Source organism: Eublepharis macularius, chromosome 2 (genome assembly GCF_028583425.1).
Source record: "Eublepharis macularius isolate TG4126 chromosome 2, MPM_Emac_v1.0, whole genome shotgun sequence".
Taxonomy (NCBI): domain Eukaryota; kingdom Metazoa; phylum Chordata; class Lepidosauria; order Squamata; family Eublepharidae; genus Eublepharis; species Eublepharis macularius.
Window position 1 is genome coordinate 138,643,366 of NC_072791.1, and position 15,194 is coordinate 138,658,559.

General features: G+C 39.2%; 1 protein-coding gene across 1 annotated transcript; it reads right to left on the minus strand.

Moving 5' to 3' along the window:
* Nucleotides 1-5,005: 5,005 nt before the first annotated feature.
* On the minus strand, nucleotides 5,006-15,022 carry RPLP2 (ribosomal protein lateral stalk subunit P2). The gene is made up of 5 exons (XM_054972177.1): nucleotides 14,916-15,022; nucleotides 13,500-13,623; nucleotides 11,246-11,294; nucleotides 5,979-6,074; nucleotides 5,006-5,124 (listed from the first exon to the last, which is right to left on the minus strand). The coding sequence occupies exons 2-5, from the start codon at nucleotides 13,620-13,622 to the stop codon at nucleotides 5,048-5,050; spliced, it is 345 nt and encodes a 114-aa protein (XP_054828152.1). The 5' UTR covers nucleotide 13,623; nucleotides 14,916-15,022; the 3' UTR covers nucleotides 5,006-5,047.
* Nucleotides 15,023-15,194: the final 172 nt, after the last annotated feature.

Sequence of the window (15,194 nt, forward strand, 5' to 3'; positions counted from 1 at the left end):
TCAGGATGTCTCAATTCAACCAATGTTTAGCAAAAGTGAAAATTAATGTTATACTTGGTATTTTTTTGTTAAAAAAACAAAAGACAAGTGACAGTACTCATATATAAGGTTGTGCCAATTTCCACCAATTCCCCCCTCAGGACTTGGAAGAGCCCTCTGCCCCAGATGCTGGTAATCAGTACAAGAGTACCATTACAATCTCTCTCTCTCTCTCTCTCTCTCTCTCTCTCTCTCTCTCTCTCTCACACACACACACACACACACCCTGATGATACTTAAACAGAGTTTAGTCTGATTGACTCTATACCTCACATATCTCACATTGAACTCCTAAGTTATTACACAGACTGCCAAATATTTTCTTTGCTTTCTTCTGAAACAAGATGTTGACTATCTCTGGTTTACAGAGTAATTGGAGACAATAGTTGCAATCTGTTAATGCCTATAAAGTCTGAGTCTTGGCCTAAAGAGTTGGAGTAACTTGAAGCTCTGTACACAATGTCAACTCAACCAGGGTTAGGGTTGCCAGCTCCAGGTTGGTAAATTCCTTGGGGTAGGAATTTCACTATATCCCATTGGGATAATATCCTTAGCTGAGATGGAAACAGCAGGGGCAAAGAGGCATGGCCCTTCCCAAAGATAAAGCCTAAACTCCTCTTTACAACCAATGTTTTTGAAAAATTGTGGCAGAATATTTGTATCACTGCTTCTTTCTAGGGAGAAATACTTAGAAATGGTAGAGCTGTGTAACAACTTTTTGTTGTTGTTGAGAGTATGTATCAACAGTACATTCATTGAAGGGAACATAAATTGCCTCTGCTGACTAGATGTACATGAAGACATTTTGGTCGCAAAATTTTCTTACTCTGTTTAAAAACATGATCCAAACATCTCCAGCTACATTAAATATAGGACAGAGACAACTCTTATGCTGCAGTCTATCTAAGGAGTCCATAGTTCATCGTATGTTTGCCTTTGCTGTTTGACCAAAGTACATGCAGTTCTGCTTTGCGTCTCTGTGCCCACGTAGAACTTGTATCATCTTTTCCCCCAGGAGGCAGTATTTTGTGACCACCACAATAGTTATTTCCTACATTGCTGAAGTTTGTAGTCAAACCAATTATGCAGGTTTCTATAGTAGCTGGAAGTCAGAAGCACCCTAATGACAAACTGGTTCAGTAAGTCAAGCATGTGGGATAAGAATAACATTATTGCACTTTGCAAAATTGCTTCCTTGTTAAGGGAAAACAATGGCATTTTAAAGACGTGTGTGTGCTTGAGAACTGCACGTTTCCATAGTAAATTTTCCAAACGATCGCTTAACAAGTATACCTCCACTTCCCTGTTCCTGAGCAGCAAGTAACTGCCAGATTTAAGATATATTGGAATGATCCAGGGTAAAGAATAGAGAATCGTAACAAATTTAATCCAGATATTGCTACAGTCCAATATACTGAGTTAAGGTCAAAGAGGCCCATTGTATTAAAAGTCAAATATGCTTCAAATTCAAGGAGCTTTCTTTTTTCAATCTGTTGATACATTTCCGTTGTTAGGAATTTGCTGCACTCTGAGTAAACAATGGTGTACAGCATGCTGAAAAGCAGCTTTAGGACATTGGTGGTCTCACAAAACGCTTCTAGAGCAGCTTTTTTCACAATGCTCAGTGCTAGTTTATACAGCTTGTTTTCCTTATGCAGCAATCAATGAAATGGTACCAGTATTACATTTTAGAAATACAGGTCTTGAAGCAGACCTACAGAAAAGCAGTATTACAAAATTGGGAAGATCTGAGAAACAGTTCAGCATTACTTACATAAATACCTTTTCTTAAGAATGACAGCTGGGCTATATGAATTTTCCAACATATGGCAAAAGCATGGAATGTCATAATTTGCTTTAGTCATGAGCCACTTGGAACACCTCTCTAGAGAGGCATATAAATGCAGTAAATAATAGAGGGTACAAAGTTCTGCTTGTTTTTGTTTTTTTCACCCAAGCTCAAAGCAGTGAAGACAGCCTTGAGTGTTCAGGTAAATATATGATGAAATCTCAGAAACCAGATGGGTGGTCAGGCCGCTGGGCCTGAAGTGCTCTTTAGCACCTCAGTTTGTACATTTTAGTTTAGAAATAAGCCAATGGGGTTTTTTTGCTGTTGGAGGGGACTTTTTTCCCGAACAAAGTATTAAATAGCTTGTGTGAGGGTCCTCATCCCCACTGAGGAATCCATTCATTTTCTACAACCACCACCAGGCACTAGAAAAGTAGATCTACTCAAGTCACCTTTAATGAAGTTCCTGGACTTGGTACCTATGAGACCTACTTGCAGTAACACTTGCCCTCTTTGTTACATGCCTCTGGCCCAAATTCCAGATCTATTTATAGATGAGTAGTCTCTTCCAGGGGGCTTTAGCCCCTTTTGCAAGGTTAGGTCCAAAAGTAGCTATACCTTGCTTTTTCAGGAGCAAGCCTGTAGTTTACTTTTCCTCCTGGGGAGCAATGCCTTTGCACCGAGAGGATCAGGTCTCTTGAAGTTACAAAGCCTTCAGTTTATGCTTTCCAGGCCTGCAACCTCACCTTCACTTCTTTACTAAAATATTTATACCTTGACTTCCCTTTTTGGCTCAAGGTGGTTTACAATTCCAAGATTAAAAACATACATACAATTAATCCCATTAAGAAAATCCCTGCATCTTTAATTAAAAACTCTTGCAATTAAAATGACCTTACAGCATCTCCCAAAATCTGGCGATGGTGCCCTCTCCTTTCAGGAAACCTGTTCCTTTTGTATAGTGATTCTATCTTTTTAGAACAGTAATGCCAAATGGGCTACCTTAACAGGGGAACAACTACAAGATAACAAGCAGATGGTCGCTGCTAGTGCACAGGGACATATGGAAACAGGCTTTCCTTCAGATTCATGGCTTTTAGGCCACAAAAGATTTTAAAGATGGCAACAACCACCTTGAATAGACCACCTTTAACACTTTAACACTGGAAACTGATGTAACCATTGCTAGCCTCTGACAATATTTGAACGGCCATGTTTAAAAATATTTGTATACTTTTCTGACAGCACTCAGAGCAGTTTTGACCCAGATGTAGTTTCTCGGTTATTTCCAAGCCCAACATAGAACATATTACAGTAGCACAATTGCAAGGTTACAAAAGCATGGATTAGTGTGGCCAATCTAAGAAAGTTGGCTAACCAAATGCAGTCAGTCCGTGGTTCTGCCTACCTCTTAACCACTTCCTCTAAATCTAGTTCCTGGCTTTTATCCTGCAGAAAGTATACTATTATGATGCGAAGAATTGCTGCTTCTTGCTGACCTGGGGCGGGGAGGAGGGGGGGAGAGATGCTGACAGCTGAGTTGCAGCTTCCTTTAGGGCTACTCCTTCTCTCCCCTCCCCAACACTGGATGCAGCACAGTATAATAAAAAGATTGTGTATGGTTGTATGTTAGTTAACATCTAAAACCTTGTCAACTAGATATAACCAGCCACATCTTGTAGAAAATCTTTTTAGATTACAATTCTTTGTAAAACTGCCTGTGAACTGAAATGTGCAGCTAGCACATCTCATTTCAAAATACTGATCCAGCAAAATACTAGCACCTTAGTTTTCATGGCCTGTCAGCCTACAAAATCATAAAGGTGTACGCAACCTATCCCAGTCCATCGAAGGCTTTTTGCCTAGTCCTACTAGGCTAATTCACGCCCCCCCCCTTTATGAACAGCTTGCCAAAACAGACTAAGACAAATTTCAAATTCTACTTAGTGAGAATATTCTATTACCATTGTTGAGTGAGCTCTTCATATAAGCAAGCCCATCAATAAATACTGCATATAATTTTATCTTCTAGTCTCTAAACTTCCTCAGGCTTCTAAATTAGCAAGATTTCAAGCTCAGCACAAGTCACTGCACCCATACAAACGTTTGATTGAATAGCATTGATTTTCTTAGTGTCAAAATGAGAACTCTGTTTATCAACAGGCACTAGTAAGTCTCTCAGTGCATCTTCAACCACCAAATTTTAATAAAAATATGGTTAAAATGTTTTGTAGGAAAGTAAAATTGCAGTAATTGATCTAGTCCACACTTTAATCTATTTGGATTTTGCATGCAAAAGGCCCTAACCAAAAGCTACACAGAAACCATGAAGCATCATGGACAGTTCACATCTATTTCCATCTTATGGTTTCTCTCTTCTGCAGCATTAGCACATACATTCCATGGCCAAACCCCCCCCAAAACCTGTGACTACAAGGTTTCAGCAACTGATTGAGAGCTGCTGTAGCACAGTGGTTAAGTAGTTCAGATGCAAATCATCCCTCTACTGGTTTGAATCCCACTACTGCCATGAGATCAGTAGGTGACCTTGGGTAAACCACTCCTCTTAGCCCCAGCTGTATTGTGGGGGTAAAAACACTAACTTGTTCCCCGCTCTGGGTGAGGCACTGATCTGTCTATAAGAGCAGTATATAAGTGGTTATTATTAATTACAGAATTTGACTATTTCTGAGAAGATCTGCTTTATTTTTAGTAGAACAGATCCAGGCCACAAACTACTGTCCTGAATAATAGAGCAGTTCCTAAACATACAGAAATGAGCTGTAACAGCGTAAAAAATTAATTTCAGAATAGTAGCTGTGTGTTTGCTGCAGCAAAATTAAACAGGAGTCTAGTACCTAGACTAGAACAATTTATTTCAGCATAACCTTTCATGAGTGAGCTCTGACTTAAGAAAGCTTGTACTAGAATTTTGCAGATATTTAAAATGCTACTGGTTAATTGTGTTGAAAAACTAAGCTCTGAAGTTATTAAATTCAGATTTCTCTTCCATGGTACTTTCTACTTTTCAGTACCACATGACAGAATTCTGCTGCTTGAATCTGCCTAGTTGTAACCTTCTCAAAGGCTGCCATTTATGAAGCAATGCAAATGCATACTGAACATTTTATGTAAAAGGAAGCAACAAAGCTAGAATGGATCATGGCAAGGCAGAAGTCTTTAAATCAGATTTATTACAGAACAACTCTTAACAAAATTTTAGTCAAACAATCCAAATCCCATATCATCATCAGATTCTTCAGACTCTTCTTTCTTTTCTTCTTTCTTCTCCTCAGCTGTGAATACAAGTATATTTAGACAGTTAGGGACAATGAGAGGCTAATTTCATTCCATTTACCATAATTACACAAATAATTATGATTTAGATAATACAAGAACCAAATAAAGCCTGATGGAGGTATAATGCAACCTATCACGATGCATTAGACTCAGTGTATGCAAAATAGTCAATATCTGGTATGTTTTATAATCCCAAAGGACATATACTGCACCACCATTACATAAAGAAACTAAGCAGGCAAAAGGAAGGAGAGAAATTGTGTCAGCATCCACACCAAAAATAAATGGACTGTCAGAACTGAAGAAAAATTATATATTTGAAAAAATGGAAAATGATGTAAGCCATTTGGGGTCCCTATTGGGGGAAAAGGCAGGGTATAAATGAAGTAAAATAAAATAAAATAGAATTTAAGCATAATTTTCTTTTTAACCAAGAGCCAGTTGCTCAAAGTGTTCCAGAGACTACCACTAATGAGTTTTCTATATAGGCATTCAGAGTGTACAGGCATAAAGCTACCGGAAGTATTGTCGAAGGCTTTCACGGCCGGAGAACGATCGTTGTTGTGGGTTTTCCGGGCTGTATTCCAGTGGTCTTGGCATTGTAGTTCCTGACGTTTCGCCAGCAGCTGTGGCTGGCTGTAGATGCCAGCCACAGCTGCTGGCGAAACGTCAGGAACTACAATGCCAAGACCACGGCAATACAGCCCGGAAAACCCACAACAACTACCGGAAGTACCTTCAGTTCAAATTTTATTGCATGTAGAAGAGAGGCATGCTATGAAAATAAAAGGTTTCTGTGGAAAGTTAGCTCTGCACACAAAAAGCAAAGAAGAAATCAATTTATACTCACCAGCAGCAGGTGTAGCACCTGCAGCAGGAGCTGCAGGGCCTCCAGCAGAGACTGCTACAGTCCCACCTGCTGGCATGCTGGCAAGCTTGCTGTTACCTAGGGGAGATGAAGGAAATATGATGCACTATGTGTAGACATAGCCTGTCAAAGAAAAACTAGATTAACAGTGCCGACCTAATACAGAGTTACTTAGTCTGAACCCAGTTAAGTCAATGGGCTACATGGAAGTAACTCAGTATCGAACTGTGGAAGGCATCCATAGTGAATGAGCTCTATATGTTTGCATAAGGCCATTCTGAAGAATCAGCACTTGTTCAACCCCCTCTTCCATTCCCCATCTTGAACAGCAGAGCCGCTGCCTTTCCATAATCTCATTCCATATTCCAACCCTCCCTGCTCGAATTTTTGACAGTATGAAGAAATTAATACACTGTGACAGCAAGTGACAAGTCAGATAGTACTCTGGAAAGGCTTGGCATGGGTTCCTCTAGTTGCTGATCCCTTACATATCAGACATCTCAGGCTCTCCAACTTCTAAACGTACAAATTGTTAATTCCAGAAATCAACTTGTAGTGACTACTCAAAAGGGGTTCTCCATAACCCCTACTAGACTGCCAGAAAAGGACTAATTTATTTCATCAGCCCAGTTGCATCATATAAATCATACTTGTAACTTCTGGCTGTACACAGAATATCAGCTGTGTATTAGAGGGCCTGGCATGGTACGAACAATGTTGTGTGTGAGAGAGAGGTATTTGATATAAATGAATTCTCTGAAATCACAGCTCTGCTAGGACTACTCTATTCCATATCACACTGTGCATTTACATCTGTGTATAAAGTTATCTCAACATGTCAATCGCTTGCTTTGAGACTGTTGTGTGAACATTTGTTTTTATACTTCTAAGATGCACAGCCATTTTCATCTGCAGCATAAAGCCAAATTAAGCAACAGTTGTTGTTGTGCGATATATAGGGCCTTGGAGATTTAGACTTGCTACTGATTAATGCCTATAATTTCAGGGAAGTTCACAATATACCATTCCCCTTGTGAGCTGCAAGATTCCCACAGCTTTCATAAACAAGCCAAAGGAGGTAAAACGCCTGTTTTTAGTTTCTGAGAATTATCTGAACTGCTTCTAAAACATGTTTATTCTTCTGACCACAGGAACACCACAAAACTGCTTATGAATCTATTCCTAGAAAGGGTTATGTTTAATTTCTTCGCTCATATTATCACCTAAGTGCAATGAAACTTATTTGAACTTATACAAAGCTCCCAGTTTAGGATTCCCTGGCTCTATTGCTGTACCAGTCATCCTGCAGAGCTACTGACTTGCGTTAATTCTTCACAGTGACAGAAGATGTTAACAGAGGCAGCTCTTTCCTGCTATCCCCTTCCCCCAGCAGCTGCCAGTTTTCACAGAAAAGGCAACTGCTGGAGTTAGGAGCAATGCGAAATTGGTGAGTGCTGTGAAAAGAAAGTGGCTGAAATTAATCTTCCTGGATTTTGTGTCAGCAGAGCCTCTACCACCAGCAATGGAAGGCTTCTTGCACCAGGAAAAAGGAAACATAGGATCCAACTCTACCATTAGAACTCAACTGACTAATATAGTTAATGATAACTATTTATTTAGCACCAGCTATTTACATTACACTTTTCAGTAGAAACAAAACAGCTAACTCCCTGCTTCAAGGAACATGCAAATTAAAGTTTGACACAAGAAGAAGAAAGAAGGGGGAAAGCTGCTATAAATACTAATTTTTAGCTATGTATTAGTTTTGTCTTAAAAACGTCCTTTAATGCAAAGGAGATAAATTATGTACACATCACCTGGGCACAATGCACCAGAAAATTTGCTAAGCCTGATATAATTCATCTTGATATTATCCCTTCCCCAGGACAATGGGGAAGCAGGCAAGCCTCACTCTTCCAGACAGACAAGGAATTGGAGACATCTAAATGCCAGCACCTGGAAAACATCCCAGAAGAGTGGAGTCAGCAACATACCACAAGGTTAGTATCTCAGGGCATGTTTAAGAGATCAAAAACGCCAGACTTCCACTAAATTTCCACAAGAAAATCTCTGTGTGGCAAAGGATAATGAGCTGGAAAGTTCAAAGCTAAGTTACATTCCTATTTTAATATGCATGCTCTATACTATTTGTAACAATTCCTGACAGAACCCAGGAGCTATGGAGAAGTACAAAAAACATCAGGAATTGTTAACTTGCCTATGGTAAAGTCCAGTGCAACTGTAGAGGCCTATACAACTCAAAAGTTTGCCAACTGTCAAGCTTTTGTTGATATAATGTACGCAAAACCACTATTATTTCTAAGAAATTGTCTTGAAATGTTATCATACATCATCCTAACATTACCCAATTTATCTTGTCAAAGTGCCAAATGCTATGAACTGTTTGTTTCTAACCCTGACCCAAGTAGTATACAAGTGTGTCAAAGATACTTCTAATCTAGCAGAGTATCAAATTTGATCTCATTGCTTAAAGCAGTGTTTTGCAACCTTTTTTTCCTGAGGAACCCTACATACGAAAACATTTACAGGCCAGAAAAAGTTGATGGTGGGGAGCGCAATTCAATTACTGCTAAATGATTGCCAAGAAAATGTATTTGTAAAGAGCTCCTATAATATATACATGTCAGCTTACATAATTTTAACAATGACAATATTTTGAATCTCACAGTATTTCAAAATTTGTATTTCATGATTTCTTGTGGAACCCCTGGCTATGTCTTGCAGAACCCCAGCGTTTCACAGCTCCCTGGCTGGGAAACACTGTCTTAAATTATGCAACTATGTAGCTTTGGAAAAAACAATCCCTCATTCCGCAAAAGCATTCCTAAATCAAGACTTGGTTGAAAAATAAGTTTATGAACCCATGTTAGCCAGCACGGAGCAGCAAACTTTAATGATAGTTACCAGGGGATTCCACTTCTGGAGTGTCTTGTGTATGTTCAAAGCACACTCTTAAGGAGAGAACTGGCTATAGCTAAAGATGCTGCTAAACCAAGAGAAAAGGTTTACTTAATGTTTCTGTCACAACATATATGGAGGGAAGAGATCCTGCTTCAGCAAGACAAATGAGGCAGGAGAGAAATTTCCATAGTCAAACATTACTTTCTATCTCACAACCTGTACAGCAACAAAATTTGCCTTACAATATTCTGTTCTCATCCCAAGATTAATGACATACTGATGGGGCTGTTTGTACCAAATGTATTCCATCAAGAGTTATTCAACAGTAATTACTTTAAGAGTTATTTCTGCATTGTTCCTTCACCTGGAGTGGACTTACATGTGGGAATTCACCAAATAATATTTTGGGGAGTATATTGTCACAAAATGAAGATAGGTACTTCCTTATGTAACTTTTCTTTCTCCTGAATTAAGGATCTGGTGGACCATTAGAGTTCAACAGGCTCAGGGAATTCCCAGCCTTGTCATGCCAAGCCTCACCGGTATCTTCTAATCACACATTAATCTCAAAGTAACCTTCTGCCCGTGTTTGCATGAACTGACTTTTCTAAGTTTCTTACTCAATGGAAAATTAACATCAATCTTACATTTGAGATTGTATTTTATAGCAACCTTGTATTTGTAATGTAATGTTCTAAAATAAAATTTAAAATAATAATAATAATAATAACAAATCTTACATTTGAGAATCAAACTTCCAAGAACCTGCAAAATCCTGTCTAGAGCCACATGGACTGAGAAATTGGGATTTTTTTTAAAAAAAATGCTTATTTTTTATTGTACTGATGCTGTTGCGATGCTAAAGCACCTTATTTTTATCCTATTCAAAGGTCATTTGAATAGAAACCTGATCTGAAGAACCTCTATGACACCTAATTTGATTTTATTTTTGATTTTACTTACAATTTCTATTTGAAATAAAATGTTGATGCAATATACGCTAGAACATATACACCCATCATACAGAATAATCCACCAGTGAGCCCCACTGTGGAAAATTTCAGAAGCTATGCAAAAGTTAATGTGTCTTAATGGCTTTTTGCATTGGAGTTATAAGGAATGTGATGAGGGACTGGCCTCTATACTCAAGTATTTTGCAAGTTCCTTCATACTTGGATGTAGGCTAAAATTATTCAAAACTGAAAGTTCCAAGATCTTCTCTTGTGTTTCTGACCATTCTTTCACATCATTATGGGTTAAGAGACTGGGGAACTGACTCAAAGATGAGCTCAGCCAGCTTGCTGTGAATAAGACAGGATATAAACTGGAGGTGTTTAGATGGTGCAGCATGGAACTACATGCAATTTAGTGGTGCTCTTTCAGTGGAGTACAAAGGGTAGAAACCATATTTTTAGGAGACAATAGTCTCCTAAATGGAAGAAATCAGCATGGCCCAGGGGTATGGAGACAAAAGAAACCTGTTGTCAATGGGGGAAATAGAAGCGCATTTGAAAGCAGTGTAAACAAACTGATGGAAACATCTGAACAGACTGCATCATCATCATCTTTATCAAAGAAGCAAGAATCTGCAGAAACTACAGAAGGAGGCAGTAGAGCAGGTATGCAGAATGTAGACTGGGGTGGTATAGAAACATTGCTTGGTCATAAAAACTATAGAAAAGATTTACAAGAACTACTCTGCTAATATTCCCATTAAACATTTCAGTTTGGTTTTTAAAAGTGAAGTTACTTCCTTTTCACAGCACTGTGTTGAGAACATCCTCCTTATGAACAGACACAGTAAATGCCCATTTAAGAAGGTTTCTCAATTTAATATGGTCCACCAGCGAAACCCAGCAGGTACCAGCATTATCCTGTAGGAATTAGGATGGACCCATTACTTTTCATGCACAACATACACTATTATTTATATATATATGAATTATAGAACATGTTCTGGATGGCCATACAGTAAGAAAAGATTGGTCTTGGCAACTCCAACACAGCAAGATGTTAAAAGGAGAACCTGTAGCACAGCAATCATATGACTGAACCTCTAAACATTTACCTGACCATGCTGTCAAAGGGCAAAGTGCATGGCAAGCTGGTGATTTGGTGGATGAGTAAGGAAAATGATCTGGACAATGGCACTCTCAATTCTTCAGAAATCTGCTTTGCTACAAAATGGTTCTAAAGCTAAAGAGTCCATAATGGACAGATACGAAAGCCTTGAAAGAAAACAAACTGGGTTTCTTTTCAGCTCTTCCATCTTCAATTCTGAAGTCACTACAGTAACATCCAGATCCCTTCTTCATGCTATAACTCACCTTGGGCAATGACATCTTCAATGTTTTTTCCATTCAGCTCATTAATGACCTGTAGGAAGCATATTGAAAACATCAGAGAATTAGTGTCCTAAGAGGAGGAAAACTAGGCCAATATTCTATTCCCTCAATGCTTCTGGATTCAGTAAATGTACAGCCAGTTGATGGAAGCATTTATCAGTAAATATTCAGCTGTTACAAATTACAAAATATGCCTCCATAAAGTTTAAATCCTGTAAAAATAGGTTATAAGAATCTTTAATGATACAATGATACGAGGAAAACTGGTAACTGAACCAGAAGATTCACAACATAATATAAATCCCCTATGATTCCCTTTCAGCCTTAAACCGACTAACATCAGCCTCACACACACACCATGCATAATATACCAGAATTCCTGCTGAGAGCAACAGTAATTCATTTCTCACTAAAGTAAGCCCTTACTACATTAGTGTTGAACGGCTGGGTTATGATTCATCATGCAACAGTATGGTGGCTACTGTGTTTAAGTGGTGTGTTGTACTAACCAACAAGAACATTTTGCCTTTTTTATGCTGCAACCAAAAAATCTTGGGTTAAGTGCTAAGCAACAAAACAACAAAGTTGGTGCTATTTCAGACAGAAGCATGAGAGTGATAAAAGATTCTACAATTCCTCTAGAAATATTTTCACAATTGCAAATCAATAAAACTAAGAGGAAAAGCAGTATTCTAAAAGCAGTATCAGCAGCTCTTCTGGCCCTACAGCAGCACTAGAATACAGGCAAGGACACCATGCTGCTCACACAGGGCCATTTTCCCCCTAAAGAAATCAGCAGCTTAAAAAACTGTAACATATAGGGGAAGCCTCTATTTTTTATTTAATTACACTATTTAAAATCCACCTTCTTCACTAGGTCGCAAGAGGGATTACACAGATACAATCAATGGGATGGGACATCCAATAAACAATGCATTAGGATTTGAAGTGTAGAAATCCTGAACCAGAAATCTGTAAACAAAACTGAAATAAGTATTAACATGACAAATGTGTTAAACAATGCAAAAATTATGTGGTAGCAATCTACTTACAGCAGCAGGCAGTATGAGCTATACACAGTAGTATAGATCAGTCTACAAACCATTAATTAGTTTTCTAAGCTATTCTGTACACTACAACCTGTGTAGAAGACTCATGAATAATTCAGTTTTGAGTAGTTTGAGGAAAGGCAAAAGAGTAGGTGTTTTTGTGACCTGATAAAGTCAGGAAGGCTTGAACCCTCCTGGCTTTCTGCAAACAATGGAAAACAGAATTATTCAAGAGGGCTTTTCTACACAGGTTGTGGCCCTAACCCAGATAGTCCAGGAAAGCCTGATCTCGTTAGATTTCAGAAGCTAAGCAGGGTTGGCCATTGGATGGGAGACCTCCAATGAAGACCAGGGTTGCAGAGGCTGACAATGGCAAACCACCTGTTAATCTCTTACCATGAAGGGGTCACTGTAAGCCAGCTATGACTTGAGGGCAGGATTTCAATTCAATTACAGTTGTACTGTAACAAAATATTTCAGAATACTTTGGTAAAGGATATAGGGCCTGTGGACTATAATATATGTTGCTGTAAGTATAATCCTACTATGTAATTTCTGCATTAATGTATCATTTTAATATTTAAGCTTTGATAAAGCTCCATTTTCACATTTCTGCAACCCAAACCTTATTGCTTTGTTTTCTGGATGACGCATCCTGCTGAATGTATGTGACTTAAACTATAATTTTCCTTGAGTCTCAATGAGAATGACAAACTGTAAATAATGCATATAACAAAAAATTAATCTAATTGTTTGCATGTTTATCCTGATCAGTCAACCTTCTAAAGACTGACCTCCATACAACCTGGAGAGCTGTTATTAAAGCCAAATAGCTTTTTCAAAATCCCTTTTTGCTTTAATCAGGACTAAAGCAGGCAGTATTTAAAGCCAAACCAATAAAGGCTCACAAATATAGGGTACAGCACTATATCAAGTTATCCAAACCACCTTTAAACACTTAAACGTCCTTGGAAAGCTTCCAGAGAAGAAATGTTCCACTGAAGCATACATTAAGACTATTACTCTTGAAGGGCTTTTTTTTGGCACACTGCTGATATACTTGAATGGACACAAGTCAAGGACGTTGGCCTTTCTTACAGTGGTAAGAAGAAAAAGCATTCTGATTAGCAATGACAACTAAGGCAACTATGAAATTTTTTGCCATATTACATATTTATCTCTCTCACCTTGTTCACACGTTCATCATCTGTTTCAATGCCTACGCTGTCAAGGATTTTCTTCAGATCTTTTGAGCTTGGGGACTCATTGCCCCCAAGAACAGCAAGAAGGTAAGCTGCAATGTAACGCATTCTGAGGGGAAAGGACATTTTTTGAAAACTGTAAGATGGATTACAATTACTCAAAATTAAGTTTACTTTTTTAAAAAGGCTTTTTCTTCTATATATTATATAAGATAAGCCATGACCAACATTCATGCTCAACTTTCTACTGACTTCCAGAAGCACATACAAAGCTGTCATCACAATTTTGGAATACAAAAATATTGTTTTGGGAAACAGGTAAATAAACCTTATTACTTCGAATTCACAGAGAAAGTCTGAAGAGACAATGAGAAATTAAAACCATCTTGTTGAAATACAACAAATAGCATTTACTCTTTGAAGAACCACTAGCTTCCATATTTTGCTTTTTAAAGGCAGCTTTAAATGATACTCAGTAGCTCCTAAAGGCAGGATCAGCCTTGGTTAGTACTTGGATGGGAAACCTCCAAGGAAGATCAGATTTGCAGAGGCAGGCAATGGCAAGCCACTTCTGATAGTCTGTTGTCAGGAAAACCTCACCAGGGATTGCCATAAGTCAACTCTGACTTTAAGGCACCACACACGTAGCTCCTAAAAGAGTCAGTCTCTCTCTCTCTCTGCATAACTTCCCTATCAATCAACTCCAACTATATATATATATATGTTAATTCAGATTCTCTTATTTTTAAAAAATTGAAAAGGAAAAAGCATTTCGACTCTCTTCGACTGATTTTAACAAATGTATTACAGCGACTTTTTGTTTGGACCTACTGCATTACTGGAATTTCTTTATGCAGTAGGGGAAAATACCCGCTGGGAAGGGAACTTCATTTTAGAAGCACTCGCTTCAACAAGGACTAGACCGCACATCTCTCAGTTTAACTTTAGTTTTCGTTTCAAGGATACGATAAAAGGTGGGACATTAACACACATGCGGTTTACCATTGCGAGATGACAACTATCCATTTCCCCAAGTTTGTTTTAAATTATTTTTAATTTGCAGAGATGGCCACCCGATCACGCTCGGGACCGCTCCCCACCACTCGCCGGTCTTTCAAAACGCCGCCTTGCCTTTCCCCAGCAAAAGCCTGAACTTTTCCTTGGCCTCTACTGTCTTTCCTCACAGCCCTATCGTGGTTACAGCCGCCTTTTCCCAACGAGGCCTTATGCGGCCGGCACATGGCCGCCACAGAGCCCCGCCACCCAGCATGCGATCGCCTAGTCCCGTCCTCCGGTAGGAGCACTGGCGTAGCGAAAAGTAAACAGCAAGAGGAAACCCCCGCACGCTTTCACTGGGCAGCCCTCACAACCGGGGACGGAGGGCCAGCCCGACAAGCTTACGTTAACGCGTTCTTTGGGCAAAGGCCTCAACGTGCGCGCTCGACCGAGCCCTCAGAGCAAAAAGGAAGAGGCGGAGCCGACCGCGCGGCTTCTTCCCCGAACGCTCTAACAAGCGGTGTCGGGATTGGGCCTAAAGGACGGCCAATCAGAGATCACTAGAAGCATTATGTTAGCTGGGAGGGGGTGATGACGTTTTATTGGCGCTGCGATTGCTGTTAGGCGCAGCGGCGGGCGAGCTGGAGGCTGGTAGCGAGAATAGCTTCCTTATTAGGAGCAACC

Excerpts from the sequence above, each read along its gene's own strand:
- RPLP2 (XM_054972177.1), bottom strand. The coding sequence starts at position 13,622 with ATGCGTTACATTGCAGCTTACCTTCTTGCTGTTCTTGGGGGCAATGAG. Across the intron at positions 6,075-11,245 it reads TGAAGATGTCATTGCCCAAG|GTAACAGCAAGCTTGCCAGC; the intron begins GTGAGTTATAGC and ends CATCTCCCCTAG. Across the intron at positions 5,125-5,978 it reads AGGTGCTACACCTGCTGCTG|CTGAGGAGAAGAAAGAAGAA; the intron begins GTGAGTATAAAT and ends TTGTATTCACAG.